Consider the following 12,233-nt stretch of genomic DNA (forward strand, 5'->3'; position numbering starts at 1 on the left):
TTAAGTGGTTCTTGAGGGAAAGGGAAAGGTTGGCGCTATCTTCTGCAGCCCTTGAGGGAGCACGGCTCAGCGCCAACGGGGAGGGGTAAGTGGAAGCGAAAGAAGGGATAGAGTGGAGACGCCATGGCTGGGCGAAGCAAAACCGGCAGGCATAGGCGGCACGTATCAGGCCGAGATGGAAGGCCTTGGCGTGCTGCAGAGTCTGCAGGGGTGTTGTGCCAGGCCGGTCAGGCCCGGGGTGGAGTGGGAGGCCGTGAGGCCTTCCCGCTTGTAGAAATGTCCTTAGAGGCGTGCGGAGAGCCCTGACGAGTCAAGGAACTCCACGACGCCTCGAAGTGCAGAAAGGTGGTGTCGGCCGGGGAAGAGGAGATCTTCCTCCTTGCCACAGGGGAGGCCCAGGCGGCGGAAACTCCTGCAGGAGTGGGCCCCGCTGCTGGAGGTACGCCGGGCAGGCCAGCAGGAGATGTTCGATCGTCTCCGGCTCCCCGCAGGAGCTGCAGGCCGGGGACGTCGCTCGTCCCAGTCGGTAGCTGCGTGCTGCCGTCCAGCTGCAGCCGATGCGGAGCCGGAGAAGGAGCGAGGTCTCCCTGCGAGCCAGGCCTCGCTGGGGGAGTGGTCGTGGGGGGCATCCCAGTGCCACCCGTTTGTCTGGGTGGTGGGTCGCCAGGTGTCGCCGCAGCCTCAGTCCTGTGAAGTCGCCCTCCGTCACGGCCCGACTGAGGGGCACAGTGGTGTGGTGGGCGTCCTTCGCCAGGGTGTCGGCTGCCTCGTTGCCCGGGATCCCTACGTGGGCGGGGATCCAGTGCAGGGACACCGGGTGGCCTGCGTCCTGCAGCGCTGTCAGCCGGGTAGACAGCAGTGCGACTCCAAGGCTGGCGCTTTCTGGCCTCTGCAGGCCGAGGAGGGCTGCCCTGGAGTCGCAGAGGATGGCCGCTGGTACCCCAGGAAGCTCCTCAGAGAGTAGGTCGACGGCCAGGTGGAGGCCTGCCACCTCCGCTGCAGTCGAGCTGGCGTGTCTGGGCAGTCGACACTGCCTGCTCTTCTGCAGGGCTGGTGCCGTGCAGGCCGCCGTGGCAGAGCCGGTGTCCGGTACCACCGAACCATCGACGTACACCAGGAGGTGGTCTCCGAGGGTCTCGTCCAGGAGGCAGGCGGCCGTCTGCTGCAGGGCGCAAGCGGGTGAGCGCCTCTTCGAAATCCCGGGCAGCTCCGTGGCGATGGGGACAGGAGGCCTCTGCGGTGGGGGCAGCTGTACCGCATTCGGCGGTGGGTTGCCAACCACCTCCTCGTAGAGGCGGCACAGCTGACCCATCCTTGAGGAAGGCCGGGACTGGAGGCGACGCAGCAGGCCTCTGCCATCAGGAGCATGGTGGAGGCGGTCGACGTGCCTCAGCCCCTGCTGCAGGAAGAGGAGCGACAGGGGCCATGCTCCAGCCTCCGCAAGGGTAGCGGCAATCTGGGAGCTCCGGGGGACGCCCAGGCAGAGTCGGATGGCCGCCCGGTGCTGCAGCTCCAACTTTTCGAGGCGGCGTGGCGGCAGCGCCACCAGCGGGAGGGCGTACCGCAGGCGTGATGTGGCCGCCGCCTCGTAGAGCCGCAGGGCCCACTTCACCGAGCAGCCCTCTCCATGAGCAAGGAGCTGCGACACGGCCTTGCGGACCCTGATGGTCTGGGTCTGCATGGCCCCGACTGCCGGTCGCCAGGTTAGCCGGTGGTCGATGCGCAGCCCAAGGTACGACACAGTCGTACTCCATGGGATGCGCACGCCTTCCAGCTGCAGCCGGGGAGCTGAGCGCCGTGCCGCTGCTCTCGGGTGGACGAGGAGGGCCACCGTCTTCCCCGTCGAAACCGAGAGTCCGATGCTTCCCAGGTAGGCGGCCGTGGTGTCCAGGGCTCTCTGGAGGGCCAGGCACACGTGGCGGCTTGACTGTGGCGGTCCCCGCACCCACAGGGCGATGTCATCCGCGTAGATGGAGCACTCCACCTTGTAGTGAGGGTCGGTCGGCAGTGCAGCATGCAACCGGGCCAGGGCGAGGTTGAAGAGAAACGGGCTCACCACTGACCCTTGTGGTACGCCTGCTGCGACCGGACGGGGAGTGCTCCTTGCATGGCCCACGCGGACCCTGAGGGTGCGGTCGTTCAGGAACGATGACAGGAACCGCCGCAGGTTGCCGCCAATGCCCAGGAGGTCCAGAGCCTGCTGGACGACCGCATGTGGGAGGCCATCGAACGCCCCCTTGACGTCGATGAGGAGGAGCATGGCGAGGTCTCCGCTGGCCCTGGCGTCCTCCAGGGTGGAGACGACGTCTGCGATGGAGTCCGCAGTGCACCTTCGGCGCCGGAAGCCTGTCTGCTGGTCCGCGAGGAACCCGCAGGCGCGGGCCACCCATTCGAGCCGTGCCAGAGCAATGGCCTCCATCACCTTGCAGGCAGCGGAGGTGAGAGAGACCGGTCGGTATGAGGACAGCTCGTTAGCCGGCTTATTGCTCTTCAGGATGGGGGCCACGATGGCTGTGCGCCAGGCCTCTGGCACCTGTCCTGACCACCAGATGTTGTTGTAGCAGTCGAGCAGGCGTCGTTGCTCACTGGTGGCCAGGTTGCGGAGCATCTGGAGTGTCACTCCGTCTGCTCCCGGTGCACTGCGACGCTTGCCCCTCCTCAGGGCCATCTGCAGCTCGTGGAGAGTCAGTGGGTCCTGGCAGATGGCCGCGATCTGGCTGGTCGCCCACTCCGGATGCAGCTCCAGCAGGCAGGTAGGCGGATTGGCAGGGGGAAGTCCGACCGGCAGGATGGCCGCAGCGAGGGCAGCCGGGGGGGCGAAGTGGTCCGCTAGCAACTCCGCCAGGGCCGCCTCGCTGATGCCCAGCGAGATAGCCACCGCGAGGACGGGGTGGCGGTTGACCTTCCTGCCGGTCAGGGACTTTAGGAGGCGCCAGGCCAGGGGGCCCTTGGAGCGGTTCTCGATGGTGGCGCAGAGGCTCCCCCAGCTCTGGCTCCTTCTGCGCCTGGCCTGTCGTCTGCAGCGGGCATCCGCTCTCCTGTATTCGGTCCAGTGCTCTGCATTGCCCGTCCGGATTGCTCGGCGCTCCACGCGTCGCCTGGACGCACGGAGGTTGAGCAGGAGCAGATCCGGGGCAGGAGTATCGGGCAGAGCAGAGCACTGGACTGTGGCTGCCTGGGCGCACTCTATGATGGCACTCAGGAGGTCACAGCCATCTTCCAACTCACTGCAGCGCTTCCTGAACAGGGACCAGTCTGTGACGTGGTATGTTCGTGACCTCGGCCTTCTCCCACACCCGGGGGTGATCAAGATGGGGAAGTGATCAGATCCCCAAGTGTCGGGAGTTGTAGCCCAGTCATAGGAGCGCTGCTCGGTGGTGAGGGAGAGGTCGATGGCTGTGCTCACCCCCCGGCGGACGTACGTGGGTCCTCCTTTGTTGAGTACCACCAGGCCTGCTCGGCTGATGGCGTTGCAGAGGTCCCTGCCTCGGCGGGTGCACCTGCGGCTGCCCCAGTCGGTGTGGTGGGCGTTGAAGTCACCGCACAGGACTGCATGTCCGCCGAGGCGTGCTGCAAGCCGCACCAGGCTGGAGGGGTCCCACTGTTGTCCAGGACGAACGTAGACGCTCGCCACAGTCGTGTCCTGTCTGTCAAGGCGTACCGTGACAGCACAGCACTCCATGGCGCCGCCTACGACGTCCGAGACTGGGGTCACCGAGTGGGCCAGGCTGCTGCGGACGTAGATGGCAGTCCTCGGCTTCCCCTTCTTGTGGGCACCCTGCAGGCAGGGAGCGTCCGTGCAGCTCTGCGTCGAGCAGGTGGTGGCGCCAGAGTAGCCCGTGTATCCCGGCAGCCGCAGGTCCTCGGCCACAGTGTACACCTCCTGCAGTGCGAGGACGTCGAAATCACACCGCAGGAGGTGCGCGCACAGCTCTGCATGCCGCCGCCGCAGTGAGTTGGTGTTCCATTGGAGAACACTCGGGCGGCGACGGCATTTCCCAGCTGTGGCTGGTGAGGGATCAGCCATGCTGGTTGACTGTGGTCGGGACTGCCACTGCCTGCAGGCAGATGGCTCGGAGGGGGCTCTCGGCAGGCAGCATCTCCCCGATGGCCTTCAGGGCGAGCTGCAGGCTGGCAATGATCTGGTCCCGAGGGTCCGGGCCAGGCATTGCCAGTGATGCTGGGGCTGTGGTGGGCTCGCTCCCAGGGGTGGCTGGCGGCTGGCGTCGCTGCTTCCGTGGGGCCGGTGTGGGTGGCCGTCCGGGGGGGGCTGCCTTCTGCTGGGGCGCCTGTGGGAGGCCGGCCAGTGCCTGTGCATAAGACAGGCCTTGCACAGGCGTTGAGGTGGCCTTGGCCCGCAGGTTCTCCTCCCGGACACCAGCGCGGACTGCCCGGCGGGAGAGGGGAGCAGGCGCTGTTGCCAAGATGGTGGCCACCCTGCGTTCCTCCTGCCACCTGGGGCAGGCAGGAGTATTTGCGGGGTGGTGGCCACCGCAGTTGCGGCAGTGGGCCGCGTTGGGGCAGCTGTCACCCTGCTCGTGAGACCTCCCACAATGACGGCAGCTGGATGGCGAGTCGCAGGAGGCAGCCACGTGCCCAAAGCGGCCACACTGCTGGCACTGCAGTGGACGCGGTCTGGACGGTCGCACCCTGAACCGGAGCTTGTAGAGGCTCACATGCTCAGGGGGGACCGGCCCCGCGAACCGGATGGTGATGGTGTTGGCCTCCCTGGTAGCAGCCAGCACTGGGACTCCCGACTCGATGGCCCCCAGCAGGTCCGCGTCTGCGGGGATGCCGTCGGCGCCGTGGACAAATCCAGTGCTCCTGCCTCGCTCGGCAGGCTGCCGGGCAGTCACCGGTATTCCCCGGAGCTCCGTGGTGGCCAGCAGCTCCTCCAAGCACCTCTGGGTGGTGGCGTCGGCGGCCACGATGTTGCGCCTGTGATTGACTCTCACAGCGGCAACACCTGGCCGCGCTGAGAGCACCGCCGCAAGAGAGAGGCGTGGTGCTCCTCTGAAAGTGCCACCCACCACAGATGGGCGGAAGAGGGCCGTGCCAATGACCGCGGGGTTCACCGGGATGGCAGCACTCACTGGTGCCCTTGCGCGGCGGCGATCGGCCTTGGACAGCACCAGCTGGAAGCCCTCAGCTGGTGGTGCATGGGTGGTTGGGGCCTCCTGTGCAGCAGCCTTTGCTGTGGGTGTGCCGGAGCCCTCCAGAGTGGGCGTCGGGGCCGGAGGGGCAGCAGGGGGGGAAGCCTGTTTGGGTGCAGAGCTTTTCCCCGCCTTCTTCTGCTTCTTGTTTTTCCCCTCCTGCCTCGGTAGAGTGTGGTGGGGGGGATCCTTCAGGAACCTCGCCGCTGGGTGGGCGAGGTCGTGCTGCGTCGGACCGGCTGGGGCTCTGTCTGCTCGGGGATCGTGCGCGAGCCCCAACGGCACAGACTCGGGCGCGTCACGAGCATCCGCCGTAGCAGACGACGCAGGAGAGCTCGCGCCAGCCTCACCGGCAGCCGGAGGAGCGACCGTGTTGATGCGCGCGCCCTCCCTCGGTGAGAGCGCGAAGGAGGCAGCGGACGACTCGCCGGGCGTCCGAGGGGCGGCGCTGGTGGTCGAGAGGAGCAGGAGAGCCAGCGCAGCCGGCGGATCGGCGGGGGCGCCATCTCGTGCCGCGGGCGATGACGAGGAGGCGGCTGAGTCCCTCGGGCGCCGGGAGATGGCGTCGCCGTCGTCCCTGCTCTCCGGGCAAGGTGGGGCGGTCGGCGGCGGCAGCCTGCGGCGACCGGTTTGCTCCTCCTCCTCGCTCTCTGCTTCGCGCATGCGTTTGCGCGAGGAGGAGGAGTCCATGGCCTCCTCGTCGTCGGATGGGGGCAGCGGGGTGCTCGCCATGGCAGCAATGGCGGCGTCCTGTTCCGAGGGGGAAGGCTCGCTTGCGGGGAAGGTTTAGCCGGCGCCACGTGTGTCTCGGTGACGGCGGGCGCGGCCGCGGCGGCAGCTGCTTGGGTGGTGGTGGCCTGTTTCTTTATCCACGCGTCCACGATCTCGGCGGCGCGCACCTCTAGTTCGCCTCGCTCACGCGACGCTTGTAGCGTCACGGGCACAAAGGTCGCGAGAGACGCGCTCGCACTTCGACGATGGCCCGCGCGCGGCGGGCGCTCTCCTGGCCTGCGGAAGCCCTCCATGCCGTTCGGCTCCGCAGTCAACACGCGAACCGCGCGTCACAGGGGGCAGACACACTACACGCACGTCGCGCGCACAGCACCGACCACGCGATGCGCGCACGAGGCGGCACAGCCGGGGACGCGGCACAGATGTCGGGTTGGGAACGCCACTCGCGGAGCACAACACTGAAGCAAATCCACTCGTCGCACGATGCAAGCCCGCAGGGAACACACAGGGTTGCGCGTTGGGACGCGCAAATCGTGCGCGGCTGCAGGTGACGTCGCCGACGATGGTGAGCCACGCGGCTCGTGCAGCACACGCCGGGGCGATGTGCAGGCACGACCGCACGGGAGAAGAGCTAGGCGCGACTGGCGAGGCGAGGTCGTCGGAGCGAGACGCAACACAACCTCTCTCTTCGACAGTCAGGGCGAACTCGAGCGGAGGAGGCTGGGGCGACAGGAGGCGGCTAAGAGAGGGCGAGGAGGAAGCGCCGGGGTGAGCGCGGTGGCGGCAAGAACTAAGAATGGCGCTACTTTTATAAATATAGGGGCTTTACGCGCCATACCTCTCCTCAGCGACCGCGCACGAATACGAAACCATCACCGCTTCTACCTTGCTTCTGTGCGATCAGCTGTCGGAAATGCTACTGAGTTTTCGCTAGCGCACTGTGCTCTATTCACTCTGGTTTGAATCATGTGCATTGAAGACGTATGCCGTAGTTGGCTGTAAAAATAGTGACTGGGATATTAAGGAATATAATGAATATGTGGGACCAAGTTCGCGGACCGCTGCTGCAATTGTCCGTACGTGTTTCCGGCACTTTGAGATGTACGGCTCTCCACGAGGATACGCAAATTTGCTCATCCGCCTGCGTTGTTTTGCTTACCTTCAAAGAAAGGGCTTCAGCCCCGGTACGTCGGCAAGAGTGCGTACTGCTCTTTATGCAATTATAACGGGAGTAGCGCCGCCTCCTGTCACAGTAGGTTTCGCGCACAGTATTTAAGCACATCTACCCCAACCAGCACGGAAACTTACATCCACTCTTTCGCCAACGTGTCAAGAATAAGTGAATGGGCGCACACTTGAATATATACGCACAATAAGTGACGATACTACATCGATAGCACACGAATGGCCGAAACTGAATGTGTCGTGAAGGTCCACAAGAGTAAGCGAGTTATTCGCGATAATACGCATTTGCTACAAGGTATTGCAATGTGCAGAACAGCTACGTTTGAAGCCTTGTGCGGAGCAAGAACAAATCTATCGGAACTGAGCACAACCGCGAGCGATTAGGCAGAAAATAATAAGATAGTGGCTGCACCGAGGAACTTCACTGTGTCAGAAACTGACAAGCCGCTGCTTCAAAATATTTGCCAAATAAAGTACAAAGAGCAAAACACACTAATCCTGATTCAATTCATGAGCGGAATGTTTGGATAGCTTGAAATACATATTTAGCCCCGCCTTTAGAACAAGCACAATATACGCTACTTGCGCCGTTTGAACATAGCTTAATCAGCTCCGAAAGCGCTTTTGCATGTCCTCTGAAGCTGTGATCAAAGCTTCGTGTCGTTCACCCAGTCACCGTTTACGATATCTCCCAAAACAGAGGTTTTCTAAGCCGCGCCGGCGTCATACACTTCCATTGCAAACAAGGAGGCAGCGGAGGCAGTTGAGGCAAGCAATTGACGCGTCACCACGTGATCAAACATGGCAGCGCCCACGGGATCGCCGCGAAAAGGGTCAATAGTGTCTGTTTGCAATCTGTTTTCTGAGTACTTTAGAGAACAAACGTATTGAATTTGATATTACTTTCTTTGTTATGTAGAATCGTAAATAATTTATGTGGTTAATGGAACAACGCGTGGGAGCTGTTCGGCATCAATTTATTATGTACCGAATATAAATATACCGGCCTTACCTTCCACGAAGCTCGTTTTTTTAATCGGTAATTTGTTAAAATATTATGGGAACGGCCCATACGTAAATTGTTTTTCGTGTTTCTTTCATGTGATGGTTTTCTTAGCGTACGGTAAAAATGAGAACTGCTGAATTTGCTTGTGCAGTAGTTACCCCTTCTCACGCATTTATCTCCCAATACAAAAGGAATAAAATACATAATCAGTCGACAAATAAACGTAGATATTTATTCCAAGTTTTTTATCATCAACGGAAGTAAACGAAATTCCAGAAAGAGGTTCTTCCTATTGCAGATATGTGGTTAAAAAATGAAATAAGGAGCGTTGGTTGAGTAGGACGCGGGCCCTGGAAATTCTGCCAAAAGTAAAAAAAAATGCACCAGGGCCGTCTCTTTTCGTCGGATTAAGTTTCATAATACCAGGCAAAATAAACTATAAGAGAACACAATTCGATAAACAACCTAATGGTGTGCGTGCTGATATTTGACAAAGAAAGCGCACAAGTGAAATTTCGCAACGCGATGATTTCAAAGGGTCCTGCACGTAATGAACGCAAATTGCTAGGCGTCTTGCTGCTTCGCCGGCTGCAGCTCTGTGGATTCCGGCAGTGGGCGCTCCCCACAGCGGCCTGGAGTGCAGCGGGCCCGGCGTCCTTGGTCCTAGGTTGGTTGCACTGCAGCCACACGCGCAAAACGTCACGCCATTCAGCCAGGCAAAGCATGTCACTCGGCAAACAAGAGTAAGCTGCCCACGCATCACTGACGATACTTCCAGTGCGTCATGTATAAATGTTGTAATAAATGAGGATAACGAATGAGGCAAACAATTCGTATTGGTTGTGTCTGCGGGGAAATGTACAACTTAGTTGTTGCAGTACAACCTCGTTAAACAAAACCACAAAGGACTGTACAATTATGCTCTGATTAAGAAGAGTTCTGTTTATTGAGCTAGATTCATAGAGCACTGCACGGGCCGATTTTTTCAGCCCGGGCCCGGCCCGGGCACGATTTTACGACGGGCTACCCGCCCGAGCCCGACCATAAGTTTTATGGCGAGACCCGGGCCCGGCTCGGGACCGGAAATAATCTAGGTTACCCGCCCGGCCCGGCCCGCCACCCCTTTACCTAAGGCCCGAGCACGGCCCGAACCCGGCCCGAGACCGAAAAAGACCACCGAGTGGCATTAAAAAAATAAAATAAAGAAGAGAAAGAAATGAATTTATTCTTAAGGCATAAATACATGTAACATGAAATTGTGAACACTATTTTAGCGGTATGAACGCAAATACCAGCGCGCGAAGTAGTACGAATGACCCGGCCGAGCAGTATCGCCAAAAGTTTCCGACGGCGCGACTTTGATGCGGCCCGATCCACTTCTATCGCCACGCCGCCACAGTATTTTTCCACGTCGGGCGCCTCACTGCAAAGCATGCGCCGCCCCAGCCGCTCGTCCCACTCAACCGTGTTCTAGTACACTCTAGCCGAAGTGCAGCCACGACCACTGATCTCCACGCCACGACAGGTCCTGAGCGCAGTGCATGGATGGAGTAAATGGAGAAAGAAAGCTTCTCGTTTGTCCATGGTGCAGCGTAATGCGCTGCTGCTAGGCGGCCGGTTGAGAACATGCGTGCTATCATTGATAGACGCAGTGCCATATTTCAGCCACGTGAGGAATTATCTTATCTTACCAGTAATCGTTTTACCAATTCGCCTTTGAAGAATTAGCAAGTCGCGAACGCGCACCGCGCTGAAAGCATTAATTACATTGATTTAGGTAAGGAGTACAATGGCATCCTTTGGTTTCAGGCGACTTCGGTCTTTCTGGGGTTTTACATTCTGTTTAAACAGCGCAAAACACGACGGAAGAAGAAAAGGGAATACACAGGAGTAGCACTGCGAGCTTCCAGCTGCGCCGGGGAAACAGGTTTTTTAGAATCGAGACACGCAGGATAACTCGCCGCACCTTACATGCACACCACCAGAAAGTCCGAGCCCGGCCCGGGCCCGCGTCAAAATACCCGAGCCCGGCCCGGGCCCGTGCAAAATCTGCCATACCCACCCCGACCCGGCCAACGGGCCGGGCCGGGCCCGGGCTTTCGGGTAAGCCCGAGCCCGTGCAGTGCTCTAAGCTAGATCCCTAGAGGTGCAGAACTATATGTCATAGACCCTTTTAACACTGATAAGCACGTGGAGAATAAAGACGTGCATGTAGCAGCTGGTGTGAGCGCGGTAGGAGATTTCTGGATTGACTACGCTTGGTTAGTTTTGATTTATACTAGGCGCCGGCGATATAATAGAGCAAGAACATCGCTCTTGCGCTTGACTCAGCGGCTGAATTAGCACGAACGCTTGCTGTTGGACTCCAAACTATCGAACGCTGTGCTGCACGGTGCCCGAAATTTCAGACGTTCCTATTTCGGCCATATATATGGGACAACTGGGGTGCTGCCAAGCCATCCGGACTTTACATGCTATGTAATAAATATGTATAGACTTTTTGTTCTTTTTAAAAGGAGTTCGGTGGCTCCTATCAAAATACATGGAAATGGTGAAATTGCTTTTCTCGGCATCTACTACCCCGAATTTGATTACATTTTTTTACGTTTGAAAGAAAAGGTATATTAAAGTGGCAGTAGGAAGAAGATTTCTTTTTATTTAGGCCGTAGAATTGTTATAAAATTGTAGAAAATTGCAAAATTTATAAAAAGGAAGCTCTCAAATTTGCAACTCTATTACGCGGCAAGGAGGAGCGATATAAAAATTATGTCAACAACATTTAATAATGCCTCTAAATCGGAAAAATGTCGTATAATATGCGCCCCTGTGCACTATAATACTAATATGTGAATAGGACTACTGGGAAACCCTTGTAAAGATTGTAGAAACAATCGTAAGGTGTAATTTAATGTACTAAATTCTTCCTCTTTCTATGCTCTAATGGATGCGGTTTGCTGAACTGCGATATCTGTATTTCATGCAGAGCTACGGATTTGTAAACTTCGTGCTCGTATTTTTTCGAACTATTTTTCGAATATTTAGAAAATGTTGTAAAAACATTCAGGTCCTAAATCAAAATTCCGCTTCCTACAGTAACTAGAACTTAACATTTTCTGTCAGTTGCAACAAATTAATCCAGGGGTTGTCTAAAAAAATCATTTCTGCGTTTTACGTGTATTTCAATAGGTGGTATCGGAGCCGTGCACAAGCTAAAGCTTCCTCTTAACGTTCAATGTATGCGTAGAAGGCAGGCGTCCCAAATAAACACATTTTTTCTTTTTCTAAAAATAAATAAATTAGACCTTGCTTCTGTTTTTCTGTTCACTGAGTGTTGCGAGAAATTTGGTACCGAATAATGGCAGTTATTTTGCAATATCCCAATACAAAATGAACCGATATACAGGCATATTTATGGATTTCGGCTTACCTAAATTATACTGTATAAGAAAAAAACTGCAGTAGCGGAAGGAAAACAAGCTATTGTCCGTGCGATAATAGACACTTGGTGTATTAGAGTTTCTCTATGAAAACGAGTTGACAATGTCCTATTTTCTTACCATTAATATCCACTTTCAAGATTACTTGCTAGCGTTCTGGTTGTCAAGCCATATAGTGAGAACCAAAAGTACTGCAGAATTTATATCGGGCTTCTGGCTTTATGTTGGTGGTAATAGATTAATTTGTTTTACTCATACGCCAGCAGGTACTGCGAGATCCTTTGTTTATGAGAAAGGGTTGGCCTCTCTGCATGTATTTTTATAACGTAAACAAATATTTATATTCGTGACTACCTATATGTATATGCAGCAAAGCGGTATAACTGTCATAGGAGATGTACGAGCGAGCACTTTAATGCTTTTCCTCAACAATGCAAGTATATCCTTGTTGGCGGTACCCCCTCCAAGCCATCTATAGCTTGATGAAGTTATATACTACATTTCATAGGGTGTTGTAAACTCGATCAAGTATACTATATTCTTCCAAATACACACACACACACACACACACACATATATATATATATATATATATATATATATATATATATATATATATATATTGTAAGGCCGCAGCACAGCTGTTGTCACGTCGCCTTTATTTGGCTGAGCCACGCGCTGAACGAAGACGACGCGCACAGTGATGATGATTATGTACAG

The 12,233-nt window shown here is 57.0% G+C and overlaps 1 protein-coding gene across 1 annotated transcript in view; it reads right to left on the reverse strand.

The window, feature by feature from the left end:
* LOC119449038 (uncharacterized) overlaps positions 1-12,233 on the reverse strand; it is a 179,405-nt gene that overhangs the window by 1,168 nt on the left and 166,004 nt on the right. Inside the window, exon 22 of the mRNA XM_049666622.1 lies at positions 8,558-8,753. Coding sequence (XP_049522579.1) covers positions 8,558-8,753 — 196 coding nt within the window. The remainder of the gene's footprint in view (positions 1-8,557; positions 8,754-12,233) is intronic.

The sequence above is a fragment of the Dermacentor silvarum genome, chromosome 4 (genome assembly GCF_013339745.2).
Source record: "Dermacentor silvarum isolate Dsil-2018 chromosome 4, BIME_Dsil_1.4, whole genome shotgun sequence".
Classification (NCBI taxonomy): domain Eukaryota; kingdom Metazoa; phylum Arthropoda; class Arachnida; order Ixodida; family Ixodidae; genus Dermacentor; species Dermacentor silvarum.